The sequence below is a fragment of the Diceros bicornis genome, chromosome 33 (genome assembly GCF_020826845.1).
Source record: "Diceros bicornis minor isolate mBicDic1 chromosome 33, mDicBic1.mat.cur, whole genome shotgun sequence".
Taxonomy (NCBI): Eukaryota; Metazoa; Chordata; class Mammalia; order Perissodactyla; family Rhinocerotidae; genus Diceros; species Diceros bicornis.
This window is the reverse complement of record NC_080772.1, coordinates 19,085,809-19,111,400: the sequence shown is the minus strand read 5'-3', so window position 1 is coordinate 19,111,400 and position 25,592 is coordinate 19,085,809. Positions and strand designations below refer to the sequence as shown.

At 36.7% G+C, this 25,592-nt stretch overlaps 1 protein-coding gene across 1 annotated transcript; it reads left to right on the top strand.

Moving 5' to 3' along the window:
* Nucleotides 1–299: 299 nt before the first annotated feature.
* On the top strand, nucleotides 300–25,592 carry VCPIP1 (valosin containing protein interacting protein 1). The gene is made up of 3 exons (XM_058528807.1): nucleotides 300–3,324; nucleotides 12,935–13,021; nucleotides 23,391–25,592. The coding sequence occupies exons 1-3, from the start codon at nucleotides 612–614 to the stop codon at nucleotides 24,260–24,262; spliced, it is 3,672 nt and encodes a 1,223-aa protein (XP_058384790.1). The 5' UTR covers nucleotides 300–611; the 3' UTR covers nucleotides 24,263–25,592.

Here is a 25,592-nt window from a genome sequence, read left to right as displayed (position 1 = left end):
CTGAACGCGCCGCAAGGCATCCTAGGAAATGTGGTCTCTCATACTCTTTCGCTTGGGCCCCAGAGTGGGGAAGACGACAAAGGAGATGCAGTTAAAACCACAACTCCCGGCAGGCAACGTGAGAGACTAGCTTCCTTTCTGCTTCCCCGCCCATTGCCTTCCTCTTCCTCCTCTCCGCGGGCGCTGAACCGCTTGGCCTCACGATATTTGTAGTTCTTTATGAACCCAAGCTCTTAGCACTCTATGGCTAGGAGAGAGGCTGGAAGACTCTAATTCCCAGAGGGCAGAGCGGAAGCTGCGCCTGCGCACTGTCAGTGAGGGCGTGTATGTCTGTGTGTCTGAGAGAGAGAGAGCGAGCGACAGTGAGTGAGTGTGAGTGCGGGGTAGGGTGGTGGCCGTTACGTTCGGGGCAACGGCTACGGCAGTGGAGAAGTAAGAAGAGAAACAACGTCCGGCGCTTCCGCCTTCGCTTAGGAGGAGGAGGAGCTGGTAGGGAAAGGAAAGTGATTCGCCCTGGGCCTGGACTAGACCGAGTCGGGCCGGTGGGGATCTGGGCTATGAGCCTTTGAGGGTCGCTTGTGACGCGGAGCGAGACACGAGAGCCGAGAGCTATGTCTCAGCCGCCGCCGCCGCCTCCGCTGCCACCGCCGCCTCCTCCCCCTGAGGCTCCGCAGACTCCGCCGTCCCTGGCAGCGGCGGCGGCGGCTGCTCCGGGGGGCCTCTCGAAGCGGAGAGACCGGCGGATCCTCTCTGGGAGCTGCCCAGATCCGAAGTGCCAGGCGCGTCTGTTCTTCCCGGCCTCCGGTTCTGTAAGCATCGAGTGTACCGAGTGCGGACAGCGGCACGAGCAGCAACAGCTGCTGGGGGTGGAGGAGGTGACCGACCCGGACGTAGTGCTGCACAACCTGCTGCGGAACGCGCTGCTCGGGGTGACAGGGGCACCCAAGAAGAACACGGAACTGGTAAAGGTGATGGGCCTTTCCAACTACCACTGCAAATTGTTGTCGCCCATTTTAGCTCGCTATGGAATGGACAAACAGACAGGCCGGGCTAAGCTGCTCCGGGACATGAACCAGGGCGAACTGTTCGATTGCGCTTTGCTGGGTGACCGTGCCTTCCTCATCGAACCAGAACATGTTAACACAGTGGGCTATGGCAAGGACCGCTCCGGCAGCCTCTTATATTTGCATGACACTCTTGAGGACATCAAGCGGGCAAATAAAAGTCAGGAATGCCTCATTCCAGTGCATGTCGACGGGGATGGACATTGCCTGGTGCATGCCGTGTCCCGGGCTCTAGTGGGCCGGGAGCTCTTCTGGCATGCCTTGAGAGAGAATCTTAAACAGCACTTTCAGCAGCACCTGGCCCGATATCAAGCCCTGTTCCATGACTTCATTGATGCTGCTGAATGGGAGGACATTATCAATGAGTGCGACCCTCTGTTTATACCACCTGAGGGTGTTCCCTTGGGCTTGAGGAACATCCACATATTTGGCCTTGCCAATGTGTTACATCGCCCTATTATTCTGTTAGATTCTCTCAGTGGTATGAGAAGCTCTGGTGATTATTCAGCCACCTTTCTGCCTGGGCTCATTCCTGCAGAGAAGTGCACTGGGAGAGATGGTCATTTGAACAAACCAATCTGTATTGCATGGAGTAGCTCTGGTAGAAACCATTATATCCCCTTGGTAGGCATAAAAGGGGCTGCTTTGCCCAAACTGCCTATGAATTTGCTTCCTAAAGCATGGGGTGTGCCTCAAGACCTTATTAAAAAGTACATCAAACTTGAGGAGGACGGTGGTTGTGTTATTGGAGGAGATAGAAGTTTGCAGGATAAATACTTGCTTAGGCTTGTTGCTGCTATGGAAGAAGTCTTTATGGACATACACGGTATCCATCCTAGTTTGGTTGCTGATGTCCATCAGTATTTCTACAGGAGGACTGGGGTGATAGGAGTTCAGCCTGAAGAAGTCACAGCAGCTGCTAAAAAAGCTGTAATGGATAATCGTCTTCACAAATGTTTGCTCTGTGGTGCCCTTTCTGAACTTCATGTTCCTCCAGAGTGGTTGGCTCCAGGAGGGAAACTGTATAACCTGGCAAAAAATACTCATGGACAGCTGAGGCCTGACAAAAATTATAGCTTTCCCTTGAACAATTTGGTTTGCTCATATGATTCACTGAAAGACGTTCTGGTACCAGACTACGGATTGAGTAACCTAACAGCTTGTAATTGGTGCCATGGCACATCTGTGCGAAGGGTCAGAGGAGATGGGTCTATTGTGTATTTGGATGGCGACAGAACTAATTCTAGGTCCACTGGTGGCAAATGTGGTTGTGGATTCAAACATTTTTGGGATGGTAAAGAGTATGACAATCTACCAGAAGCTTTTCCTATTACTTTGGAATGGGGTGGAAGAGTGGTTAGAGAAACAGTATATTGGTTCCAGTATGAAAGTGATTCATCTTTGAATAGTAATGTTTATGATGTTGCAATGAAACTTGTTACCAAGCACTTTCCAGGTGAATTTGGGAGTGAAATCCTGGTTCAGAAAGTTGTCCACACTATATTGCATCAGACTGCAAAAAAGAATCCTGACGATTATACTCCTGTAAATATAGATGGTGCTCATGCCCAAAGAGTTGGAGATGTACAAGGACAAGAGTCAGAGTCTCAGCTCCCAACTAAAATTATTCTTACTGGACAGAAAACAAAAACTTTGCACAAGGAGGAGTTAAACATGAGTAAAACTGAAAGAACTATTCAACAGAATATTATGGAACAGGCTTCTGTAATGCAGAAACGGAAAACAGAGAAGTTAAAACAAGAACAAAAAGGACAGCCCAGGACTGTTTCTCCTAGTACTGTCCGTGATGGTCCGTCCTCTGCACCTGCTACCCCTACTAAGTCTCCCTATTCACCAACAACTTCTAAGGAGAAGAAGATCCGAATAACGACTAATGATGGACGACAGTCCATGGTTACACTTAAGTCTTCAACAACGTTTTTTGAACTTCAGGAAAGCATAGCCAGAGAATTCAACATTCCTCCATATTTACAGTGTATTCGATATGGCTTTCCTCCCAAAGAGTTAATGCCACCCCAGGCAGGAATGGAAAAGGAGCCAGTTCCTTTACAGCATGGTGACAGAATTACAATAGAGATTCTAAAAAGTAAAGCAGAAGGTGGTCAGTCTCCTGCAGCACACTCGGCCCACACTGTAAAACAAGAAGAGATTGCTGTTCCTGGCAAACTGTCTTCTAAGGAACTTCAGGATCAAGCTGACAAAGAAATGTACTCCTTGTGTCTTTTAGCAACATTAATGGGTAAGATCACTTTAACTCAGATGGTATTTCTTAACTTAATTGGGAATATAACATACTGAGTTTTTCTGTTGTCTTTGTGAAAAGAAAAGCAAACTGTGGTCATCGTAAAAACTATTTGATTTTATATTTTAGGAGAAAATTGTTTTCTTTAGTTTCTTGACAGTTATGGATAGATGTTAGTGTAGTTCTCTGTAGAGTAAATATTAGGAAAACATAACAAGAAAGTGAAAGTAGTCCATTAACTGTCACCAGATTATTTAAATATAACTTATAATTGTTTTTTTTTAAAAGACTTGTAATGTATCCATTTAAAGTCTTTTTTATTTTTTTCCTCCCCTTGGCTCTATTGAGCCTGCCCACCTTGCCCCGTTTCATTTATTTTTAAATTTTATTTTCCTGCATGTCATGTGATTTCAGGACTTCCTGTTTGATGAATTGCAGTTTCTGGTGCTTATATTCTCACTGCACTTCCACCTAATAGTCTCTCTCCTCCATTTCCTGTTCTCCCTTTCCCAGTTCATCACATTTTTCTCATCTGTACATTGGAATTTGTGTTTAAGTAATTTCCTTGCTCAGTGACTCTGCCATCAAATGTAATGAACTATTATAATTCATGAGAAATATAAGAAACAGAGGTAGATATTAATAGGATTGCTTAAAAAAGCATTTCTTTTTAATAATTCAGCATAAATTAAAGGAAAGTATATTATCAACGAAATATGTAATTTAAAGCTTTGGATGATTTGGGATATGATTCAATGGTGCACTTGTTACATTATTTTTATTTGCTTAATCTTTGTTTTTAAATCACTGTTAATATGCTTTACTAAGGCTTAAAGTATAAGTAAAATTTAAATATATTACATGTTAGATGGGCCTTATTTTTGCTGAGTTTAGAGCTTTCAACTAGAAAAGTGATCTGGTTTTTTTTGTTTTCTAAGAGTACTGAATATCAGTGAATTGGGCCTTGACCTACCAAAATGAAGATTATTTATTCCTAGCTTGATAAGTTTGGGGGCCTAGTAGTTAATAGGAAATCTAAAAGCCCTGTACAAATTTACAACTTGATATTGCTGATTTTATTTTGGCAGACATAGTCATTGAATTGGGGGATATATCAAGAAATATACTAGGCACTTTACATATTTCTATCTCTTAGAGTTTTTAGTTTCTTAGAGACTGCATGGAGTAGAGGAAAGATTGTGTGATCTTTGGAATCAGAAAGACTTAGAATTTGAATCTTGGCTCCACTATTTATTAACTTAGTGATTTCAGGCAAGCTACTTAACTCCCCAGTACTTTAGTTGCTTTCTCTATACAAAATTCCCCTTGTAGTAGGTACACAGGGCAACAGTACAGTACTCATATAACTCTGAAAATTAAATAGCATTGGCACAGAATGGATAAAATGATATATGCAGGAGGCACTTTAAGAAACCAGCAGTCTCCCAGGTCAAAAACAGGAAAGAGAAGGTCGTCTTCAATAGAAGATGAACTCTTGAGGATGTGGCTGGTATCTTATTTAACTTTGGTATACCTAGGTTAACCTAGTGTAGTGCCCAGCAGGTAATTGGCACTTTGAAATGTTTTTGATTGAATTAAATAGGTGACATTAATATATCTAAAGAAAGGCTGTGTCAGCAGAAGTGGAATGGATGGTCAGCATTGAACATTGAAAAAGAGTTGAAAAGCAGAATTTGGCACTATTTATATACTGCTGTACAAAGGGAAAAGATACATCATCTGGGGTTCATGAAAATTCTGGTAACTAGAAAGGTAATCTCTATTGAGGGTCAGGAATATTTGATCAGTCCTTGCCATGGCCTGGCTGAAAGATCTGTTTCCCTTTACTGATTCTGTATCTATTCTGATCACTCATTTAGCTTCTCGACATAAGTATTGGTGTACAAGTGAGAGTGCAGGTGAGGATTGTGTTCATCTGGAAGGCTGTGTTCTCCATTATAGATTAATAAATTGGTGTGGGTGAGATTATGATCAGTCTAAAAGTCTGGTCAGCATAATAGTATATTTCATAACGAAAATTAGTAAAGCATAATTCTGGTTTATAATTAGTCACTTTTTGAGTTTGGTTTGAGGTTTCTGGACCTGAATATCTGAGTACTAGACTGTGACTGCAAACAAAGATAGTGTCTTCCTTTTATGATCCTTTCCCTCTTCACCTCCAACATTTATGTTGCTGCCCGTACAAACCCACACATTTCTTTAAATCTTCTACTCCCGACACAAAATTTGAACATAAAAAGAGTGTTTTGCTAATTTTATAGTGGTAGCCCTTGAGAGACTTTCTGTTTTAAAGTACTAAGACAGTGCTTGGCTGGTACTAGTCCCTCTATAAATATTAGTTTTCTATCTCTAATTCTCTTATAACTGTATTTGGATTATGTAGAAAATATTCTTAATAAAAAGTGATGTGTTTGTAAAAATGTCAATTTGGGGATAGTTAGATACAACAACCTTATGTAAGGAATGCTGGAGAGCTATTGATATTTAGATTGGAGAGGGCTGGAAAATGAAAAATGACAGGACTTATTTAGAAAATTACAAATTTTGAAGTGCAGAAATTACTTTGTGAATTACCAAATGTGAGCTAAGCAGCTGATATGTTTGTTTAGAAAATAGCTCATTATGCTTTATGCCGTTCGAATAGCTGGCTCCTTCTCATTTAGGTTTAGGCTTAAATACCACCTTCTTAGAGAAGCTCTCTCCTGATCACCTTATCTAAGGGTTTGAGAGACTTGATAACTGTTCTAAGTAGGTCCCCTCTATCATTGTAGCCTGTTAATTTCCCTTGTAGCACGTATTACAAGTTTTCGTTATCTTATTTGTTGGTTCACTTATTTGTTTGCCTCCCCCACTATATTATAGACTCCACAAAGGCTGAGATGGTAGCCTGTTTTATTCACCCATGAATACCCTATCACCTAGTACAGGGCCTGAAACTTATTAGGTGCCAAGTAAATGCTTGTTGAATGAATGAATGCAGATTATTTCAGCAAAATAAATGTCTGCTATGAGTTAGAGACTGTGCTGGAGATAGAAAGATGAATGAGACATAGTCCTTGCCCTCCATAAACTTACCTGCAGGATTTCAAGTGAGGACATCCCCTACTTTCATCAACAGATCTCCAGCTTTCTTTTCTGTATACATAAAAATTATAAAAGCCATATATATGAAATTGTATATCTTCATTAAATAGGCTGACTGCTTGACAGCCAGGGACATATGTTTTTCCTTTCTTTTGTTTTTAAGTAGAATATTTATTGAATAGAATTTATATCAACAAGACAATAAGTAAGTGCATCAGTCCTTGCTAATTATGAACCATTCATGGAACTAGTCACTTTGAATCTTATGATGGTAGTTTAAAATGAAATGACAATGTTCTACCTGTAATAGTTCATATATTTTAATCTGCTTTATCCAGACCACTTGGAGGTTATTGAAAAATTTTTGCAGACTGTAATTTTCATCATTTGTATAGTATGTGAGTGAGTCTAACCCTAGCATTGCAAAATATGTTATTAAATTTTCTTGTAGACCAGTTTTTTGTGGATTTTCTTTGTGGTAGATATCCACCATGAATACCAGGCTGATTTCTTTTTTCTTAGTATTGTATTCCACTAAGTTCTAGTTAATTTTTTTTTCAAGAAATAAAGACAGATTTGTGAAAAGCAAAATTTAACAGTTCAAAGTTGCTGTAATAGAATTGGGCTTCTTGTGATATTTGCCCCACTTCACTACAAAAGTTAGCAACTGTTCAGGAGTTGAGAATCTTGTTTTATTTTTATATCTTCCTGAAAGAACTGTATGATTTTTGTTTGTTTATTTAGAGGTGATTTTATTTTATTTTATTTGTTTATTTTTTGGTGAGGAGGACTAGCCTTGAGCTAACATCCATGCCAATCCTCCCCTTTTTCCTTGAGGAAGTCTGGCCCTGGGCTAACATCCGTGCCCATCCTCCTCCACTTTATATGGGAAGCTGCCACAGCATGGCTTAGCAGGAGGTGCATCGGTGCGCGCCCGGGATCTGAACCGGCGAACCCCAGGCAGCCACAGCGGAGTGCATGCACTTAACCGCTGCACCACTGGGCCGGCCTCTGTATGAGTTTTTAATATACATTTTTAAAGTGCACAATAATTTGTAATTTTGTAGTACCTCTTGATGCTGTAACTGCCTTAGGTTTTTCCAGAATTACACTTAGGATTCAAACACTTTTACTTTTTAGATGACTTTGGGTCTGAATATCATTATTCTTTTCTTTCTTTCTTTCTTTTTTTTTTTTTTTTTGGTGAGGAAGATTAGCCCTGAGCTAACATCTGTTGCCAATCCTCCTCTTTTTGCTGAGGAAGACTGGCCCTGGGCTAACATCCGTGCCCATCTTCCTCTGCTTTTTACATGTGGGACGCCTGCCACAGCGTGGCTTGATGTGTGGTGTGTAGGTCCGCGCGTGGGATCCAAACCTGTGAACCCCAGGCCACTGAAGCAGAGCAGGCGAACTTTACCAGTATCCTGCTGGGCCAGCCCTCATTATTGCTTCTTGAGTTTTTCTTCAAATGTTGGATGAAGAACAGTTTCAAATATAGATAGTTCTTAATGCATATTATTACTCTTTAATGCCATCTGATAGCCCTTCTAATTGATGTATATACAGCATATTTCTAATGGGGGAGCAGTCGTAAAATTGAATAAAAACAATACCTATAGATATATCTTAAGATAAATGTGTATGTTGTAAATGGTGATATTATACTATCATACTTTGAAGATTAAGTTAAACATTGATTCTCTTCCTCTCTGTGCTTAGCTACTTTGGTACCTTTTATTTTCCTTCTCATTTTTTCAATTATAAGATAATATTTTTAAAAATTCAACAAATTCGAGTATGTGTAAAGTAAAATATGATAGTTCTCTTTACCATTTGCACTCCCTAGAGAGAATCAGACTGTGTGTGTGTGTGTGTGTGTGTGTGTGTACACACATTGACACACAGGTTTGTGTGCATGTGTGATAAATATATCTTTTAATGCTGATGACACTAAAAGCTGTATGGGCTGGATACACTCAAAGGACTGATTATAAGGAGAGAAACAGGCATGCCTGTCTTAGAAGTAGTTTTGACTATTGATAAGGTAGATACATTTTTAGATGGGAGGATCTGCAGGAAGGGTGGAGAGATGGCAACAATTCTTTCAGCTAATGAATACCTTTAGTTTTCTTTCTAGTAGAAACAGTCCATATTCCTCTTTAAATTTACATTTTGGTCAGCTTATTTTATGGTCATAGATACTTGAGTTCAGAGTTAATTTTAGATTTTTTTTTGAGGGGTCTTTAAGAGTATATTTCATATAGATCTTAGACTTTAAAATTTACTCACTTGTTTCATAAATTGCAAAGTAGAAACTTGAAATTGCCTTTTTAAATATCTAAAGTTAGAAAATTGGAATCCTGATCTTTTGAACTCACTTTTGACCCCATGATTTTATTATTAGTAGTAAAAGTTAGAAAAATTTAATGATATTTTGAAAAATGTTTCATTTTAACATACTTTTTAAAAATTAAAAATTATTTCTGGGGGCCAGCCCCATGGCCTACTGTTGTTTGGTGCACTCCGCTTTGGCGGCCAGGTTCGGTTCCTGGGCGTAGACCTATGCTGCTCTGTGGTGGGCATGCTGTAGCTGCGACCCACATACAAAATAGAAGAAGATTGGCATAGATGTTAGCTCAGGGCGAATCTTCCTCACGCCAAAAAAGGAACATTGGCAACAGATGTTAGCTCAGAGCAAATCTTCCTCAGAAAAACAAAAAAAATTACTTCCTATTAAAGAGGGAAAAAATAAGATAAGCCAAAAAGAAAACCATCCATAATACCACTGCCATATATAACTACTGTTTAGGTAAGAGAACTGAAGACTGTTAGGAGGAAGAATTTGAGGAAGACAGGGTGTGAACAGAGGTTATCGACGATGGTACTATAGACTTTTTCCTACATTTACATGTGCACACACAATATGTTGAATATAAATATTTTACTGTTGTACTATGAAGAAACAATTGGGTTATAAAGTAAAATTAATTGGTGACAGAAAAATATGAATTAATATAATATTGGCTAGGTGCTTTACCAAACTATTCCTAGTCTCTTAAAATTTTGCTTTCCAATGAAACGGTAGAAAAATAATTCTTTCTCCCCCTTTTTCCTAAGATCTACTCTCTTAGCAACTTTCAAATATGCAATACAGTGTTATTAACTATAGTCACCATGCTGTGCATTACATCCCCATGACACTTATTTGTTTTATAACTGGAAGTCTGTACCTAAATGTCTTTCCCTTTGTTTTTTCTGACTTTGTTTTATTAGATTCAGGAAGAGGTACAGATGGTACCATTAGGTTATATTTTATCCGTATCACTTTGAAGAACAGTTATCATTGTGCTGCTTCAATTAAGTTTTTTGGACTTCTTTCAGGCATTGTTAAAAGGAAAAACCTCATTTATACTGTTCATTCATATACTTTCACTCAATGAATGCTACGAGTGCTGCTGTCTTTTCTGCACTGTGTCAGGCCCTGGGAATAGAAGGTCAGATAGGCCACTGACTTTTTCTTGAATCTGAAAATCTTCTAGTCTAGAAGGAAAAACAGAAAAGTAAACTAAATTAACCTGCAGTGTGATAAGGCCTGTGGTATTTATATGCATAAGAGCATCAAGGAAGGAACCTACTTCACCACCACTCTGAAGAATCCTAGAGGAAGTGATACCTAAATTGAGTTTTAAAGAATATGTAGCAGTTATTGGCCTTTTGGGAACTAGGGGAGTTTGGTGGTGTTGATTGGTAAAAGTCAAGTTAGGGTATGATGAGAATTGTGAGATAGGAGAGAGGGCAAGGACTCTTAGAATGCCATATATGCTGTGAAACAGGAGCTTGGACTTGACCATATGTTTTTGGGGAACCATTAAAGGTTTAACTCTGAAGGCTGCATGGAGGAAGGATTTGGGGAGAATAAGATTAGAGGGAAAACTAGTTATGAGGCGGTGGCAGTAATTCAGGCAGGAGATGGGCCTGACCCAGGGCAGTCGTAGAAGGGATGGAGAGAAATGCAATGGAGAGCCATATGAGACTGATAGGGGACTTGTGCAAAGTGTCACAATCCCGGCTTCCTGATCTCTAATCCTTCCTTGGTTCTATTACCAACAAAACTGACTTCAGTGGAATTACTTGTATACCAAAGGAGATAATTTGCCTTTTTTTACTCCTAGCCACTTGTTGATGTCATAGAAAAGACTATGGATAGTTCTGTCAAATTTGTTGTAACACAGTTTGGTCTCTAGTAGAGGTTTAATATCAGTGGAAAGGGTATAAGCTTTGGAACAGTACATAGGATTCAAATCCTGGCTCTGCTACTTACTAGCTGTTTGATCTTAGGTGAATTATGCATACTCAGTGGGGCCATATTGCTCTGAAGGGGGTGAAAATTGGTTCTTGAGAAGAGGGAGAGGATGAAAAAAATCTTACTCTATTTAATGAATAAAGCTCAGATATACATATAGTACATACACAGATAAACAGTGTATCTGTAGTATTCAAATGTCAGGGGGGAGGCAGATTAGGAAAATAATGTCTAAAAAGGATCCTTGGGGGGAGATAATGAAAACAAGGTTGATAAACACTGTAATTGGGTTCTTACTTTAATTTCTGCCTGCTTCAATAAGGAATAGTTAGGTATGTAAAGTACTAAGAAATGTCATTTTTCTTACAGGTATTTAGGTGGTCAGTTCTGAAGAGTTCACTATTTTGGCACCTGTTCAAATTTTCACCAAAAAAATTAAGTGCTACCACATAATTTTTTGATATGTTTTCCAAATAAATGATATCCTAGAGTATTTTATAAAATATTAAGTACATTTAAGATAACATTGGTAATAACTAAATGAAAGGTTATCACCAAAGAAATAATTATCCAAATGAAGTTTAATGATAAGTTCAGCAATCAGAACTTCTATTAACATTATGTATTTGGGGGCTTTTATTAATATTCAAAATTTAAAATTAAACTTCTGTGAGCCTGCTCTTAAATATAGCCATATTCTAGCTGTACTGTACATTAGTGAATGAAGTGTTATGTGTAAGTAAATGTTCTAGTTAACTGAAGCTTTAGGCACCAAAGCTTTTACAATTTGTAAACTTTAAACTGATATACTGAGTGACTTGAGCTGACTGCCATGCAAATTTATATTCCTGTTTATGAATGTAGGAAGAGGTTAAAGCTCTGAAAGATTATACATACATAGTGATTAATTCACATCATCAATAACCTCCATTCAAAGCTCAGATCTAACAATGTAATCTTCTAGTAGGAAAGATAAAAGTTAACCTTTCTTTGTTAAAGTTAACTTAAAAAAGTCCTGATTATAAAAGTGGTACATATACATTATCAGATTAGAAAATAAAGAAGGTATAAAGAAACAAAAACAACCATATTCCACAAACCAAAAGTAACTTTTATGTTCCTTCCATTCTTTATCAACTTCTTGAACAGTGATTATCACCTTTAACTTTTTATTTGAAACTTATTATTGAAATAGGCACTGTCAAAGGATGTTTTTGAAAAGATATTTTTGTGAAATGGTGGTTTGCTTGTGGATATTTTGTGGACTTCTAAGGTTATTCCAAATCTCTTCAGCAAGTGATTTCCCCCCTAAATTTCTATTTTAAAAAATCAACTTTGTGACAACAAAAGACAACATTAATTACTTATCTTCAGTCTACCTGTTTACTTTTCTCCGTAGCCCCTTCCATCTATTTTTTTGTGTGTGTGTGAGTGAGGAAGATTGGCCATGAGCTAACGTCCATTGCCAATCTTCCTCTTTCTGCTTGAGGAAGAGTGGCCCTGAGCCAGCATCTGTGCCCATCTTCCTCTATTTTGTATGCAGGACACCACCACAGCATGGCCTAATCGGCGTGTAGGTCCGTGCCCGGGATCTGAACCTGCGAACCTTGGGCCACTGAAGTGGAGCTCGCGAACTCAACCACTATGCCACCTGGCCCCCACTTCCATCTATTTTTATTTGGTTTTAACATAAATATAGAATATACAACTTCATGGTCTACTTTTTAAAAATAAATATCTTTCTATAACCTTTTCTGTTGTTCTAGTCCAAGGCTGCAAACTACTTTCCTTTGAACTGAATTGAGTCTTCGGATATGCTTTGTTTAATGTGTCCAGTATTGACTCATGCAGTTTTTGAAGACTTTTTAAAATTAGTTCCTACACTTAAAAGTTGGGAGAACTTATATTAAAAATCTGGATTTTTGGCTTCTCTTGAAAAGCTGTATGGTCTTGAAACTTGGGCCAATACTCTTCCATGACAGCACTTGGCAGTGGCTGCCACCTTTAGGTGGGCCGTGCATTTTCTAGTGTGAAGTAGTTTCATCACTCCATATCATCTCCCTATATGTTATACCAAACTGCATCACTCATTTAGGAGATCTGCCTTGCAATCTCTGTTCAAGGCTAATCCATATCAAAACAACCTTGAGTTGAACTCATTTGTTTGTTGCTAATACTGTATCTGTTTTTATCTTACAGGAGAAGATGTATGGTCTTATGCAAAGGGGCTTCCTCACTTGTTCCAGCAGGGTGGTGTATTCTACAATATTATGAAGAAAACCATGGGTATAGTTAATTTCTGATTTTATTCTTAAAATATCTCCACTCAAGCTATTATAAGATTAAGAAAGTTCAGATATTCTTCTAAAACTGTTTCCAATGGTAATTTTAGGTATATATTCTTCTTTAGCAGTCTGCCTAGTTAAAATGGATTATTATCCTTATATGGTCAGCTGTGTTTTCTGCTATAATATTACTAAAAATTTCTTACCACGTTCTTGCTCCTATTTTCTCACTTAAATTGTATATATGATTTTTAACAACTACAAATGGTGAAGTTAGAAGCAGATTTGGTTATAATGCTAGTGACTGTCCCAGAACCAGATAGTATAGTATTTTTGTTGTTATTGTTGTGTTTTGGATATGATTATTGTATACCTCAGTGCTTTCTGGATTTTAGGAAACAGCTCTTTTACATTTATCTTCTTTTCACATTGTGTGTTCATTGTCTGTAAAGATATGTGCAAGTATATAACTGTATCTTAAGAGTTTTAAGGTCTTAAGAGAGCAGTTGCCAGAGTGTATGTTTAGACCTCACATGCTTTTTCAAAGATTTGATGTGAATGCTTTTGGCCCCAGGCTTTGTCACTCTGACTTATCTTACTTCTTCACCTACCTGACCTCTGTAGACATTAAGTGCATAATCTCTATTTTATGGTTTTTATCACTTCCTCACATACTTTTTTTTCCTTATTAAAAAAAAAACACCCCAACTTGGCTGCTGTGGAAATGTTCAAACATATATAAAAGTAGCAAGAATAATATAATGAACCCCTATTTACCCACCACCCAGCTTCAACAATTATCAGTACATTTCTACCCCACCTCTCAACTGGACTATTTTAAAATAAATCCCAGACATAATATAATTTCATCTGTAAGAACTTCAGTATATATCTCTAAAAGTAAGAAGTCTTTTTTCTTTTTAAAAAATAACTACAATACCATTATCATGTCTAAAAACTATGAGCAATAATTTAAAAAATATCACCAAATATCCAGTCAGTGTTTAAATTTCCTTGGTTTTTGATTGTCTTAAGAAATGTTTTCTTTTCTTGGTTTGTTTGAATCTGGGGCCAAAGAATGGCTGGCTGGCTTCCTTCCTTCCTTCCTGTCTTCCTTCCTTCCCTTCTTTCTAAGACAGGATTATTGAAGCATAATTTGCATACAGTAAAATTCACCCTTTTTAGGTATACAGGTATCGGTATATGAATTTTGACAAGCATATACAATCACGTAACAACCACCACAATCAAGATATAGAATATTTCCAGTATTCCAAAAAATTGCCTCGTGCCACTTTCTAATTAATCCCTTACCCCTACCCCCAGGCCCTGGCAACCACTGATTTGATTTCTGTCCCTATATTTTTGCCTTTTTCATATCACTCATATAAATGGAGTCATATAGTGTAACCTTTTGTGTCTGGCTTCTTTGATTTAGCACAGGGGTTGGCAAACTACTGCTTGTGGACCATAACAGGCCCACTGTATATAAAGTTTTATCGGGGTACAGCCACACTCATGTTTACATATTGTCTGTGGCTGCTTTTGCACTACAATGGCAGAGTTGAATAGTTGTGACAGAGACTATATGGTCTGCAAAACCTAAAATATTTACCATGTTGGCCCTTTACAGAAAAAATTTGCCAATTTCTGTTTTAGCCTAATGCTTTTGAGATTCATCTGTCTGGTTGCATGTATTAGCAGTTCATTCCTTTTTATTACTGAGTAGTATTCCATTGTATGGATGGATCACATTTTTCAAAATCCATAACCAGTTGAAGGACACTTGAGTTGTTTTCAATTTTCAGCTGCTATGAATAAAGCCACTATAAACATTTGTGTACAGGTCTTTGTGTGAAAACATAGGTTTTCAGTTCTCTTTGGTAAATGCCTAGGAGTGGGATTGCTGCATCATATGGTAAGTATATGCTTATCTTTGTAAGAAACTTCCAAACCATTTTCAAAAGTGGCTGGATCATTTTGTGTTTGTTCCTACTAGCACTGTTTTAGAGTTCCTATTGCTCTGTATCCTTGTCAGCACTTAGTAGTCTCAGTTTTTGTTTTTAAAACCATTGTAATAGGTTTATAGTACTATCTCATAATGGTTTTAATTTGCATTTCCCTAATAACTAATGATGTTTTCATGTGCTTATTTGTTATGTATTTATTTGCCCATTTTTAAATTGGTTTGAATTTTTTAATTGAGTTTTTACAGTTCTTTATATATTCTGGCACACACCATTTATCAAATGTGTTTTGCAAATATTTTCCCCCAGTTTGTAACTTGTCTTTTTCATTCTCTTAACAGTATCTTTTGAAGATCAGAGGTTTCTAATTTTGATAACCAATTTAACAATTTTTTCTTTTATGATTCGTACTTTTTGTGTCCTATCCAAGAAATGTTTGCCTAATCCAAGGTCACAAAAATTTTGTTTTCTCCTAGGAGTTTTACAGTGTTGGGTCTTATATTTAGGTTTATGATCCACTTTGAGTTGATTTTTTTGTATTACAAGGTATGAGTTGAGGTTCATTTTTTTAATGTATGGATGTCCACTTGTTCCAGCACCATTTGTTGAAAAAGGTATACTTTATCCATTGAATTACTTTGGTACCTTTATAAAAATCAATTGACCATGAATTATACACTTGAAAAGGGTGAATTATATGCAAAATATACATCAATAAAGTTATTTTTTAAAAATCAGCTGACCATAAATGTGTCAGTCTAGTTCTAGAATTTCTTTTCTGTTTTGTTGATCTATATGTCTCTCACCAATACTACAGTCTTAATTACTGTATCTTGATAGTAATTCTTGAAATCAGTTAGGATGAGTCCTCCATCTTTATTTTTTCAAAATTGTTTTGGGTATTCTAGGTGCTTCTTTTATCCATATAAATTTTAAAACCAACTTGTCAATTTCTACAAAAAAGTCTGTTGGGATTTTTATTGTGATTGTGTTGAATATATACATCAAATTGAAGACAATTGATATTTTGACAATGTCAGATCTTCTCGTGCATAAAAACGTTTTCTTTCTCCATTTATTTAAATCATCTTTCATTTCGCTCATCGAAATTTTGTAATTTTCAACAATCAGTTCTTGCACATCTTTTGTTAGATTTGTACCTAAATATTTCATGTGTTTGGGATGCTGTTGTAAAAGATGCTTTTTAAAAATTCCAATTTCCTATTGTTCATTGCTAGTGCATAGAAATGATTGGTTTTTTTTTTTTTTGTGATGAAGATCAGCCCTGAGCTAACATCCATGCCAATCCTCCTCTTTTTGCTGAGGAAGACCGGCCCTGAGCTAACATCTGTTGCTAATCCTCCTCCTTTTTTTTTTCCCCTTTTCCCCCCAAAGACCCAGTAGATAGTTGTACGTCATAGTTGCACATCCCTCTAGTTGCTGTATGTGGGACACCGCCTCAGCATGGCCGGAGAAGCGGTGCGTTGGTGCACGCCCGGCTCCGAACCCGGGCCGCCAGTAGCGGAGCGCGAGCACTTAACTGCTAAGCCATGGGGCTGGCCCCCAAGATTGGTTTTTATGTATTGACGTTATATCCTGTGACCTTGCTAAACTCGTCTGTTAGTTCTAGTAGTTTTTTAGCAGATTCTTTGGGATTGTCTCTGTAGGTCATCATGTCTTTTGCAAATAAAAGACAGTTTTATTTCTTCCTTTTCAATCTGTATACCTTTTATTTCTTTCTCTTATCTTCTTACACTGGCTATAAGTTCACTGTTGAATAGGAGTGATGAGTGAAAGTGTACATCCTTGCTTTGTTTCTGATCTTAGAGGGAAAGCATTCAGCCTGTAGATTTTTCAGAAATGCCCTTTATCAGGTTGAGGACATTCCCTTCTGTTCGTAGTTTACTGACAGTTTATATTGTGAAGGGATGTTGAATTTTATCAGGTGCTCCTTTCCTGCATCTATTGATATGATCTTATCGCCTTTTCTCTTTGTTGATGGAGTGAATTACATTGATTGATTTTTTCATGTTGAGACAACTTTGCATGCTGGCCTCAAATTGCTAATATTTTGTTAAGTGTTTTTGTGACTGTTAATGAGGGATAATGGTATGTAGTTTTCTTGTAATGACTATTTAATCAGGGTAATGTTGGCTTCATGAAATAGAGTTGGGAACTATTCATTCCTCTTCTGTTTTCTGGTAGGTTTTTTAATAGCTTTGATATTATTTCTTTGTTAAATGTTTGGTAGAATTCACCAGTGAAGCCATCTGTGTTTGGAGTTTTCTTTGTTGGACAGTTTTTAACTACGAATTTAATTTCTTTAATAGGGTGCTTTTGAGGTTATCCTTTTCTTCTTGAGTAAGCTTTGTTAGTTTTGTCTTTCAAGAAATCTGTGCATTTCATCTAAGTTATCAATTTTACTGGCGTAAAATTGTTTATAATATTCCCTTACTGTCTATTTAATGTCTATAAGGTGTATAGCTATTTCATTTCTGATACGGGCAATTTGTGCCTCTCTTGTTTTGCTGACCCGTGCAGCTAATGGTTTATCAGTTGTATTGATCTTTTCAGAGATCAGCTGTTGGTTTTATAGATTTTCTCTATTGTTTTTCTGATTTCAGTTTCATTGATTTCTGCTCTTTATTTTTTCTTTCCTTATGCTTGCTTTGAGTTTAATTTGCACTTTTCTTTCTAGTTTCTTTAAGTAGAATATTCGATTATTGATTATAAATTTTTGTTTTCTAATATAAGCGTTAAAGCTATAAATTTCTCTCTGGCCATCCTCTCCCCCCCTCTTTCTTTTTAACTTTCCATCTTTCACTTAATACTACCTCCTGAAACATACTGATGCCAGTTAATGCTTTTTTAATAGTTAATATTTAATTAGGATTGATTATGGGGATCCCAGTAATTTGGATAAGTATGCACGGTCTTTCATGCAACTGAAAATAACTACTCTTAGTTGTTGTTTGTGTTGAGCGGCTGGTGGTGGGTAGTGTGGGGATGACTCTCTTGATTATTTTCTGAATAGTTTTTATGTTTCTGGTTTGAAATTATCAAAATGTTAGCTATGATGCTAAGACAATTTAATGGGAGAAAGAATAGTTTTTTCAACAAATGGTGCTGGGGCAACTGGATATCCACATGCAAAAGAATGAAGTTTGACAAATACAAAATTAACTCAAAATGTATCAAAAACCTGAGTGTAAGAGCTAAAACTAGAGAACTCGTAAAAGAAAACATAGGCATAAAGCTTCTTGACTTTGGATTAGGCAAAATCTTCTTAGATATGACACCAAAAGTACAAGCAACAAAAGGAAAAAGTAGATAAATAAAAAGCAAACTTTCATGCTGCAAAGGACATCATCAAGAAAGTGAAAAGACAATCCACAGAATGGCAGAAAATTTTTTGCAAATTATATATGTTAATAGATTTGTATCTAGAATATAAAGAACTCAGGAGTAAAAAGGCAAATAACCCAATTAAAAAATTGGCAAAAGATCTGAATAGACATTTCTCCAAAGAAAATATATAAACAGCTAATAAGCACATGAACTGATGCTCAGCATCATTAACCATCAGGGAAACACAAATCAAAACCACAATAAAATAGTATTTCACACACTACGATGGCTATAATCAAAAAGACAGATAATAAGAACTCTTGGCAAGGATGTGGAGAAATTGGAACTCGCATACACTGCTGGTGGGAATGTAAAATGGTCCAGCCACTTGGGAAAACAGTCTGGCAATTCTTCAAAGATTTAACATGGGGGTCGGCCCCATGGTCTAGTGGTTAAGTTTGGCACGTTCCACTTCAGTGGCCTGGGTTTGTGGGTTTGGATCCCAAGTGTGGACCGACACTAGTCTTCGGTGGCCATGCTGTGGTGGCGATCCACATGCAAAATACAGGAAGATTGGCATAGATGTTAGCTCAGGGCGAATCTTCCTCAAGCAAAAAAGAGAAAGATTGGCAACAGATATTAGCTCAGGGCAAATCTTCCTCAGCAAAAAAAAAAAAAAAAAAAGATTTAACTTAACATAGAGTTACTATACAATACAGCAGCAATTCCCTCTTAGGTGTATACCCAAGAGAAATGAAAACATGTCCACACAAAACTTGAATACAAGTGTTCATAATAGCATTATTCATAATAGTCAAAAGTGAAAACAACCCAAATGTCCATTGGCTGATGATTGGATAAATAAGATGTGGTATAGCCATACAAGAGAATACTGTTTGGCAATAAAAAGGAATGAAGTACTGGTACAGGCTACATCATGGATGAACCTTGAAAATATTATGCTACATGAAACAAGCTAGTCACAAAAGACCATATATTGTATTATTCCATTTATTTGAAATGTCAGAATTGGCACACTTAGATAGAGAATAAATCACTGCTTGTCTAGGGCTGGGAGTAGGGTGTGGGGAGGAAATGAGAGTGACTGTTAATGGATTTGGGGTTTCTTTTTGGGGTGATGAAAATGTTCTAAAAGTGATTGTAGTCTGTGAATATACTAAAAACCATTCAGTTGTACACTTAAAATGGGTAAATTGTATGTGAATTATATCTCAATAGAGCCCTTATATTTTTCAGAATGTTACCTGTGGTATTTATCCTTACTAGGAGGTAGTAGAGCTCTGGAGTAAGAACATCTGGGATCAAATTTTGGTTCTACCACTTACTCCCTGTGTGACTTCTAGGTCTCAGTTTCTTTATTTGTAAAGTGGGTATGATAATCTCAGGGTTGTTGTTAGGATCAAATGAGATCATGCACATAAAGCACTTAGCAAAGGGCCTGGTACCTAATAAATACTTAGCTAATGTTTGTTATTATTATTATTAGAATTCCAGCTGTTATTTGCAGAATTATTTAAAATTCTTTTGACTATAACACAGCCATTTGAAATGAGTCATCGTCAGAAAATTATTCTGCCTTTCAAAATACAGTTTCTTCTATTTATGGTAAAATTTTATCTATTTTTAGGACAGATTCATGTGACCAATCATTATTATTATCCTGTGGTCAAGGAGTCAAAGCGTATCAAGCCCTCCTTACCCCTAAACATCCACCCATACCCTCCAAAAATTGAGAAAGAACATACTTCCCTTCTTTGTTCAAACCTGCCCTAACAGATAGATAGTTGTATCTACATTTGAACAGAGATATTGCCCAATATAACCAAACAAAACTATTAATATTCTTATTCTTTATATTTGGAAAGGTATTTTAAAATTAATTTGCTTAAAATCTAGTAAGTTTCCTTGCAGGTCTTTATACAGAGATATATGCAGAGATGAACGGCAAATTTAGTTTTTGTTTTTTTTTTTTGTGAGGAAGATCAGCCCTGAGCTAACATCCATGCTAATCCTCCTCTTTTTGCTGAGGAAGACCGGCTCTGAGCTGACATCTATTGCCAATCCTCCTTTTTTTTTTCCCCCAAAGCCCCAGTAGATAGTTGTATGTCATAGTTGCACATCCTTCTAGTTGCTGTATGTGGGACGCGGCCTGAGCATGGCCGGAGAAGTGGTGCGTCGGTGTGTGCCCAGGATCTGAACCCGGGCTGCCAGTATCAGAGCTCGCGCACTTAACCGCTAAGCCATGGGGCCGGCCCGCAAATTTAATTTTAACACTTGTATAGATATCTTTAACTTTATAATGTTCAGTTTTGCTTGTGTTTGAACTTTATAAAAATGGAATTATGCTGTATACATTCTCTGTGTCTTGCTTCTTTTATGCAACACTTTTTTGGATTAATTCATGTTGATAGGTTCAGCAGTAGTTTGTTCATTTTCACTGATGCATAGTATTCTGTTGTATCATTTTAATGTAATTCATCCATTGTTCTGATACACTTTTGGGTAGTTTCCAGTCTTTTGATGTAAGGAAGAATGTAGCTATAAATATTAGTATACGTGTCTTTTGGTCTATATGTGTAATGGAATTGTTGATATGTGATATAAAATTTTTAATACACTTTGATTCTTAAAATTCAAAGGACTATGTAAGTTATATCAAACCTAAATGATTATGCTTAAAGGGATCACAACGAAGTATTTGCAGTGATTTTTTAATACATATTTTAAAGTTTTTTAATAATGTAAAGTCTAGAAACTATAGAAATGGGAAACATCACTTATCATTTCTAAATATTTGTCTTATGCTTACATGTTTTTGGCATGACTGTAATTATAGTACTGAGATATGTTTCCTGCTATTTTACCATTATGCTCATTTTACTGTATATATGAGGCATCATAGGTTTCTCATTTATATCAATATTAATAGCTGCAAATTACTTCTGTCAGGTAAATAGACCACAATTTTCTTAACCATTCTCTTGTTGAAAGCTTAGGTTGTTTCCAATGTTTCGTTGTAAATAATACTGTGATGAACATGTGTGGGACTGTGGTTCTTTCCAGGGATAGCCAAGGGAAAGCATCACAGTAGCAGCCTCGAAACAATTACAAAACCTTTTTGATCTAATAGAGGAGTTAAAATTATCGACTGCTTGATTTATATTAGGCACTGTGATAAGTGCTTTGGCATGTTTTCTCATTTAATCCTCAAGTAATCAGTGAAATGAGTAGTATACCCATTGTTAGACTTACCTGATAATATTTTAATGATCTGTTTGTATCTGTCTCCTAAGAATTATATTTTATTTTTGAATCTTCAGGGTGTATTTCAGTTCCTGGCACACAGTGAGGCTCAATAGATGTTATCTATTGAAATGAATATTTAAAAGCTTTGCCTAGAGCCATCCCTGGCCTTACCATTCAAAATTCTCTTCTTTGCTACCTTTGCCATGGTTTACAGTCTCGGAGGTAGGGGATTGGTAGACAGTAGACTGATTCCAGGGTTGTTCCCTGAAAGGTACTATTTAGACCACATCTGTGATGTTAATTTTGTGTGTCTATTTTTGTCTGTTATCTCTGCCAAAAATGTGCCAAGAGGAAATTCTAGTTGGATTTTTATTAATTGATACTTTGCTTACCATTGAAATGAATGTTTGAAATTACTGTATGTTATTTATTCACTTGCAATTTAGTTCTTTTCTCTGGTTGTTTGGAATATTCACAATGAGATACATTAGAACCACTCTATAGCTTTTTTCTGTGGAGGGAGGAACTATTCTTAATAACTTACAAAACTGGAGACTACTTAAATGCCCACAAAGCGTTCCAGAGTTCACTCATTCTCCCCCTCTCTGAATTTCTATAGTGCTCACTAACAATTTCATTCATTTTTAACTAGTTTGCTTTTGCCTTTATATTTTACCATAAACATACCCATATGCACCATATATTATTAAAAGTTCTCTACTTTATCTTTTTTTTAACATAGAAATCTATGGTTTCATAAAATTCCAAAACCCTTAATTTCACATACTTGGAATATACTTAGAGTGACAAATTTAAAATGTAAGGATATTGGATAGTTTAAAACACACATGCAATTTTTTATATACAGGCTGGAAAAAGTGTAAAATTTTGGAATACCATGTAGTGAGACCAAACTCCTCAATTAGAAAATAAAGAGAAGCCTGCTTTAAAGTTCTTATCCTCTATTGTTGCACTAGTTGACTATGAGAGGTAAATTGCAGTGGGCCATTTGAGGAGCATCCATAACTCAGGCTTATTTTGGTGAGTCTGACTTACCAGGGAGGAATAAGAGTAGTAAATATGAAATATAAATATTTCAAAGGAATTGAATTGAATAAGATCTTTTTAATTTATTGTGACCAGGTATCAGTTCTTGCAGTTACCCTGAAGTAACAGTGCATTAATATTAGCTTTCCTAAGTGAGCCCCTATAACTACTACTTTCACTATGGAATATCTTATTTTGAAAGTTCATAGTTTTTATATTTGTGAAAAATATATACCTTTGGCACACTGAGAAAACAACTTTTATTCTGGTATTCTGTAATTCAGTAGAATTACTTTTGATTTTTAATTCAACACAGTGTGTAACACGTTTGTGTAACACTTTGCCCTTACAGTATTTTTGCAGTTTATAATTTGAATCTTAGTAAATGAAAGTGTATTTTCTTATTGCTTCACTATAAGCAATTGCTTTACTAACACAATTGGTAGTGTTTTCCTTATAGCTCAGCTCTTTGTTTCAAGCCCCTTTCCTAACTTTGTAATGGATTATTGATATTTAAAAAAAACATCCCCTAGGGTGTTACTTTAAGGTCTGTGGTGATGTTTCTTTTTTTATATAGTATTAAGTTCTATTAATAAATAATAATAAACTATTTTCTAAATAATTTTTTTTGAAAGCTATCTGTAAATTATTATTGAAAATTCACTAGTTCAACTATAATTGTCTTTGCTACACTTTTTAAGTAAGATTTTAATATGTTAAATATATTTTTCCCTTCTTTAGGTATGGCTGATGGCAAACATTGTACTTTTCCACATCTGCCTGGCAAAACCTTTGTCTATAATGCTTCTGAAGATAGACTGGAGTTGTGTGTGGATGCTGCAGGACATTTCCCCATCGGTCCTGATGTTGAAGATTTAGTTAAAGAGGCCGTAAGTCAGGTTCGAGCAGAGGCTACTACAAGAAGTAGGGAATCAAGTCCCTCACATGGGCTATTAAAACTAGGTAGTGGTGGAGTAGTGAAAAAGAAATCTGAGCAACTTCATAATGTAACTGCCTTTCAGGGAAAAGGGCATTCTCTAGGAACTGCATCCAGTAGCCCACACCTTGATCCAAGAGCTAAGGAAACTCCAGTTGTAAGGAAGCATAGCACAGGGACAGACTTTAGTAGTAGTTCCATTAAAACAGAGCCTTCTGTATTCACAGCTGCTCCTAGTAACAGTGAGCTTATTCGAATGGCTCCTGGAGTAGTTACAATGAGAGACAGCAGGCAGCTTGATCCTGATTTGGTTGAGGCCCAGCGAAAAAAATTGCAGGAAATGGTTTCTTCTATTCAGGCTTCGATGGACAAGCACCTGCGGGATCAAAGTACAGAGCAGTCACCATCTGATCTTCCTCAAAGGAAGGGAGAAGTTGTGAGTTCTTCTGTGAAGCCTGGGAGTCTTCAGCCTGGCTTACCTGAATCTTTTTCTTTAACTGGTGGCACTGAAAATTCGAATACAGAAACAACTGATAGCTGTGTGGCAGAGGCACTGGGAGCAGCATTTGCCAGAAGGTCAAAAGCACAAAAGGGAAGTTCCGTGGAGGAGCCTGAAGAGATGGATAGTCAAGATGCTGAGATAACAAACACAACTGAGCCAATGGATCACTCTTGATTTAATTAGAGGCTAATAAAGGCAGAATGTTTATTGTGAATATGTAATATTTGTTGGCTGGGCCACATAACTTGATTAGTCATTAAAAATCTTGTACGTATATAATTAAAAGATTATATCTTGTTATTCCGTGCATGATCGCAAGTGTGTGATTGGCAATAGCTTTTAATATACTGCTGCCCAGGCTGGCTCTGAATTCTTGTAAATTAGTTATTAGATCTGCTGAGATGAGTTTCTTACGTATATGTGGTTCATTGGAAGTTCTTTGTAATTTTAATTCCATGAAAGTCTTAATGTTTCAAACACGACAATTCTCTTGCTTAAATATGTTTGATTTCTGAGAAGGCTAGAACTAGGGGAGAAATGAGATTTTGCTAATGTTAATATCATCAAGGTAACCATCCCACATATTTATTAGAATGTCAAAAGAGTTATGTAAATTTGAAGGTTATCTGAACTAAATTGTATCTTAAAATTCATAAAAGGATTTATTAGACTGGCATCCTGACATTGCTGTGAACGTAAACACATTCATAGAGATATGTATTCTTGGTGAAAATATCTTGAGAATAGAGTTTAATAATATAAAATTTTGCTAATTTGAGCAAGGTTAAGGGGAAAATATCTATTCTAGAATGATAAAGTCAATGTGATTCAGTAATGTTGCTGTCTGAGCCAACACAGCCAATTGTGTGCTCTGTTGTTGATAATATGTTACCATTATTTTTTGAATCCTGGCCTGGTCAATTGCTTTTTCTTTAATCTTGCAGAAAAGTTGATTGCAAAGTGTGGTAGAAAATATAAAAATAATGGTAGCAGTAGTTAATCTCTAATTTTCAGAGTTTGTCAGATTCACAGAGAATTTATAAATAAGAATTTATCTTTATGAATGGGTTACATTGTTCCACAATTTTGATCAATGGTATTTAAGCTTGTATATGCTAAGTGTCGTTGAGCCCCTTTGAACCAAAAATGTTTCCTTCTTTTCTTAGAGTCCATAAGATTTTCTTTATTTGTTGGCTTCACCTGGATTTGGATGCAAATTTCACTGCATCATACCCTGATAAACTGGGCATTTGCTTAAATAGTGTATTCATCAAATCTTTAGTGCCAGTTTCCTCAAGAAGCACCTTTTCATGCTTATTCCTTAAAGACAAAGAATGTTTATCCTAAGATTGGTAGTGCACTATTTTATCCTATTTTGCAAATCTTTATTCTGAAATGTACATTTCAATCCATCTTTTTCCTCTGTTCACTGAAATTAAGTTGAATTTGAATGGATGAAAGACAAAATGTATGTTAATACAATCTCTTATCTAGAGCATTCAAA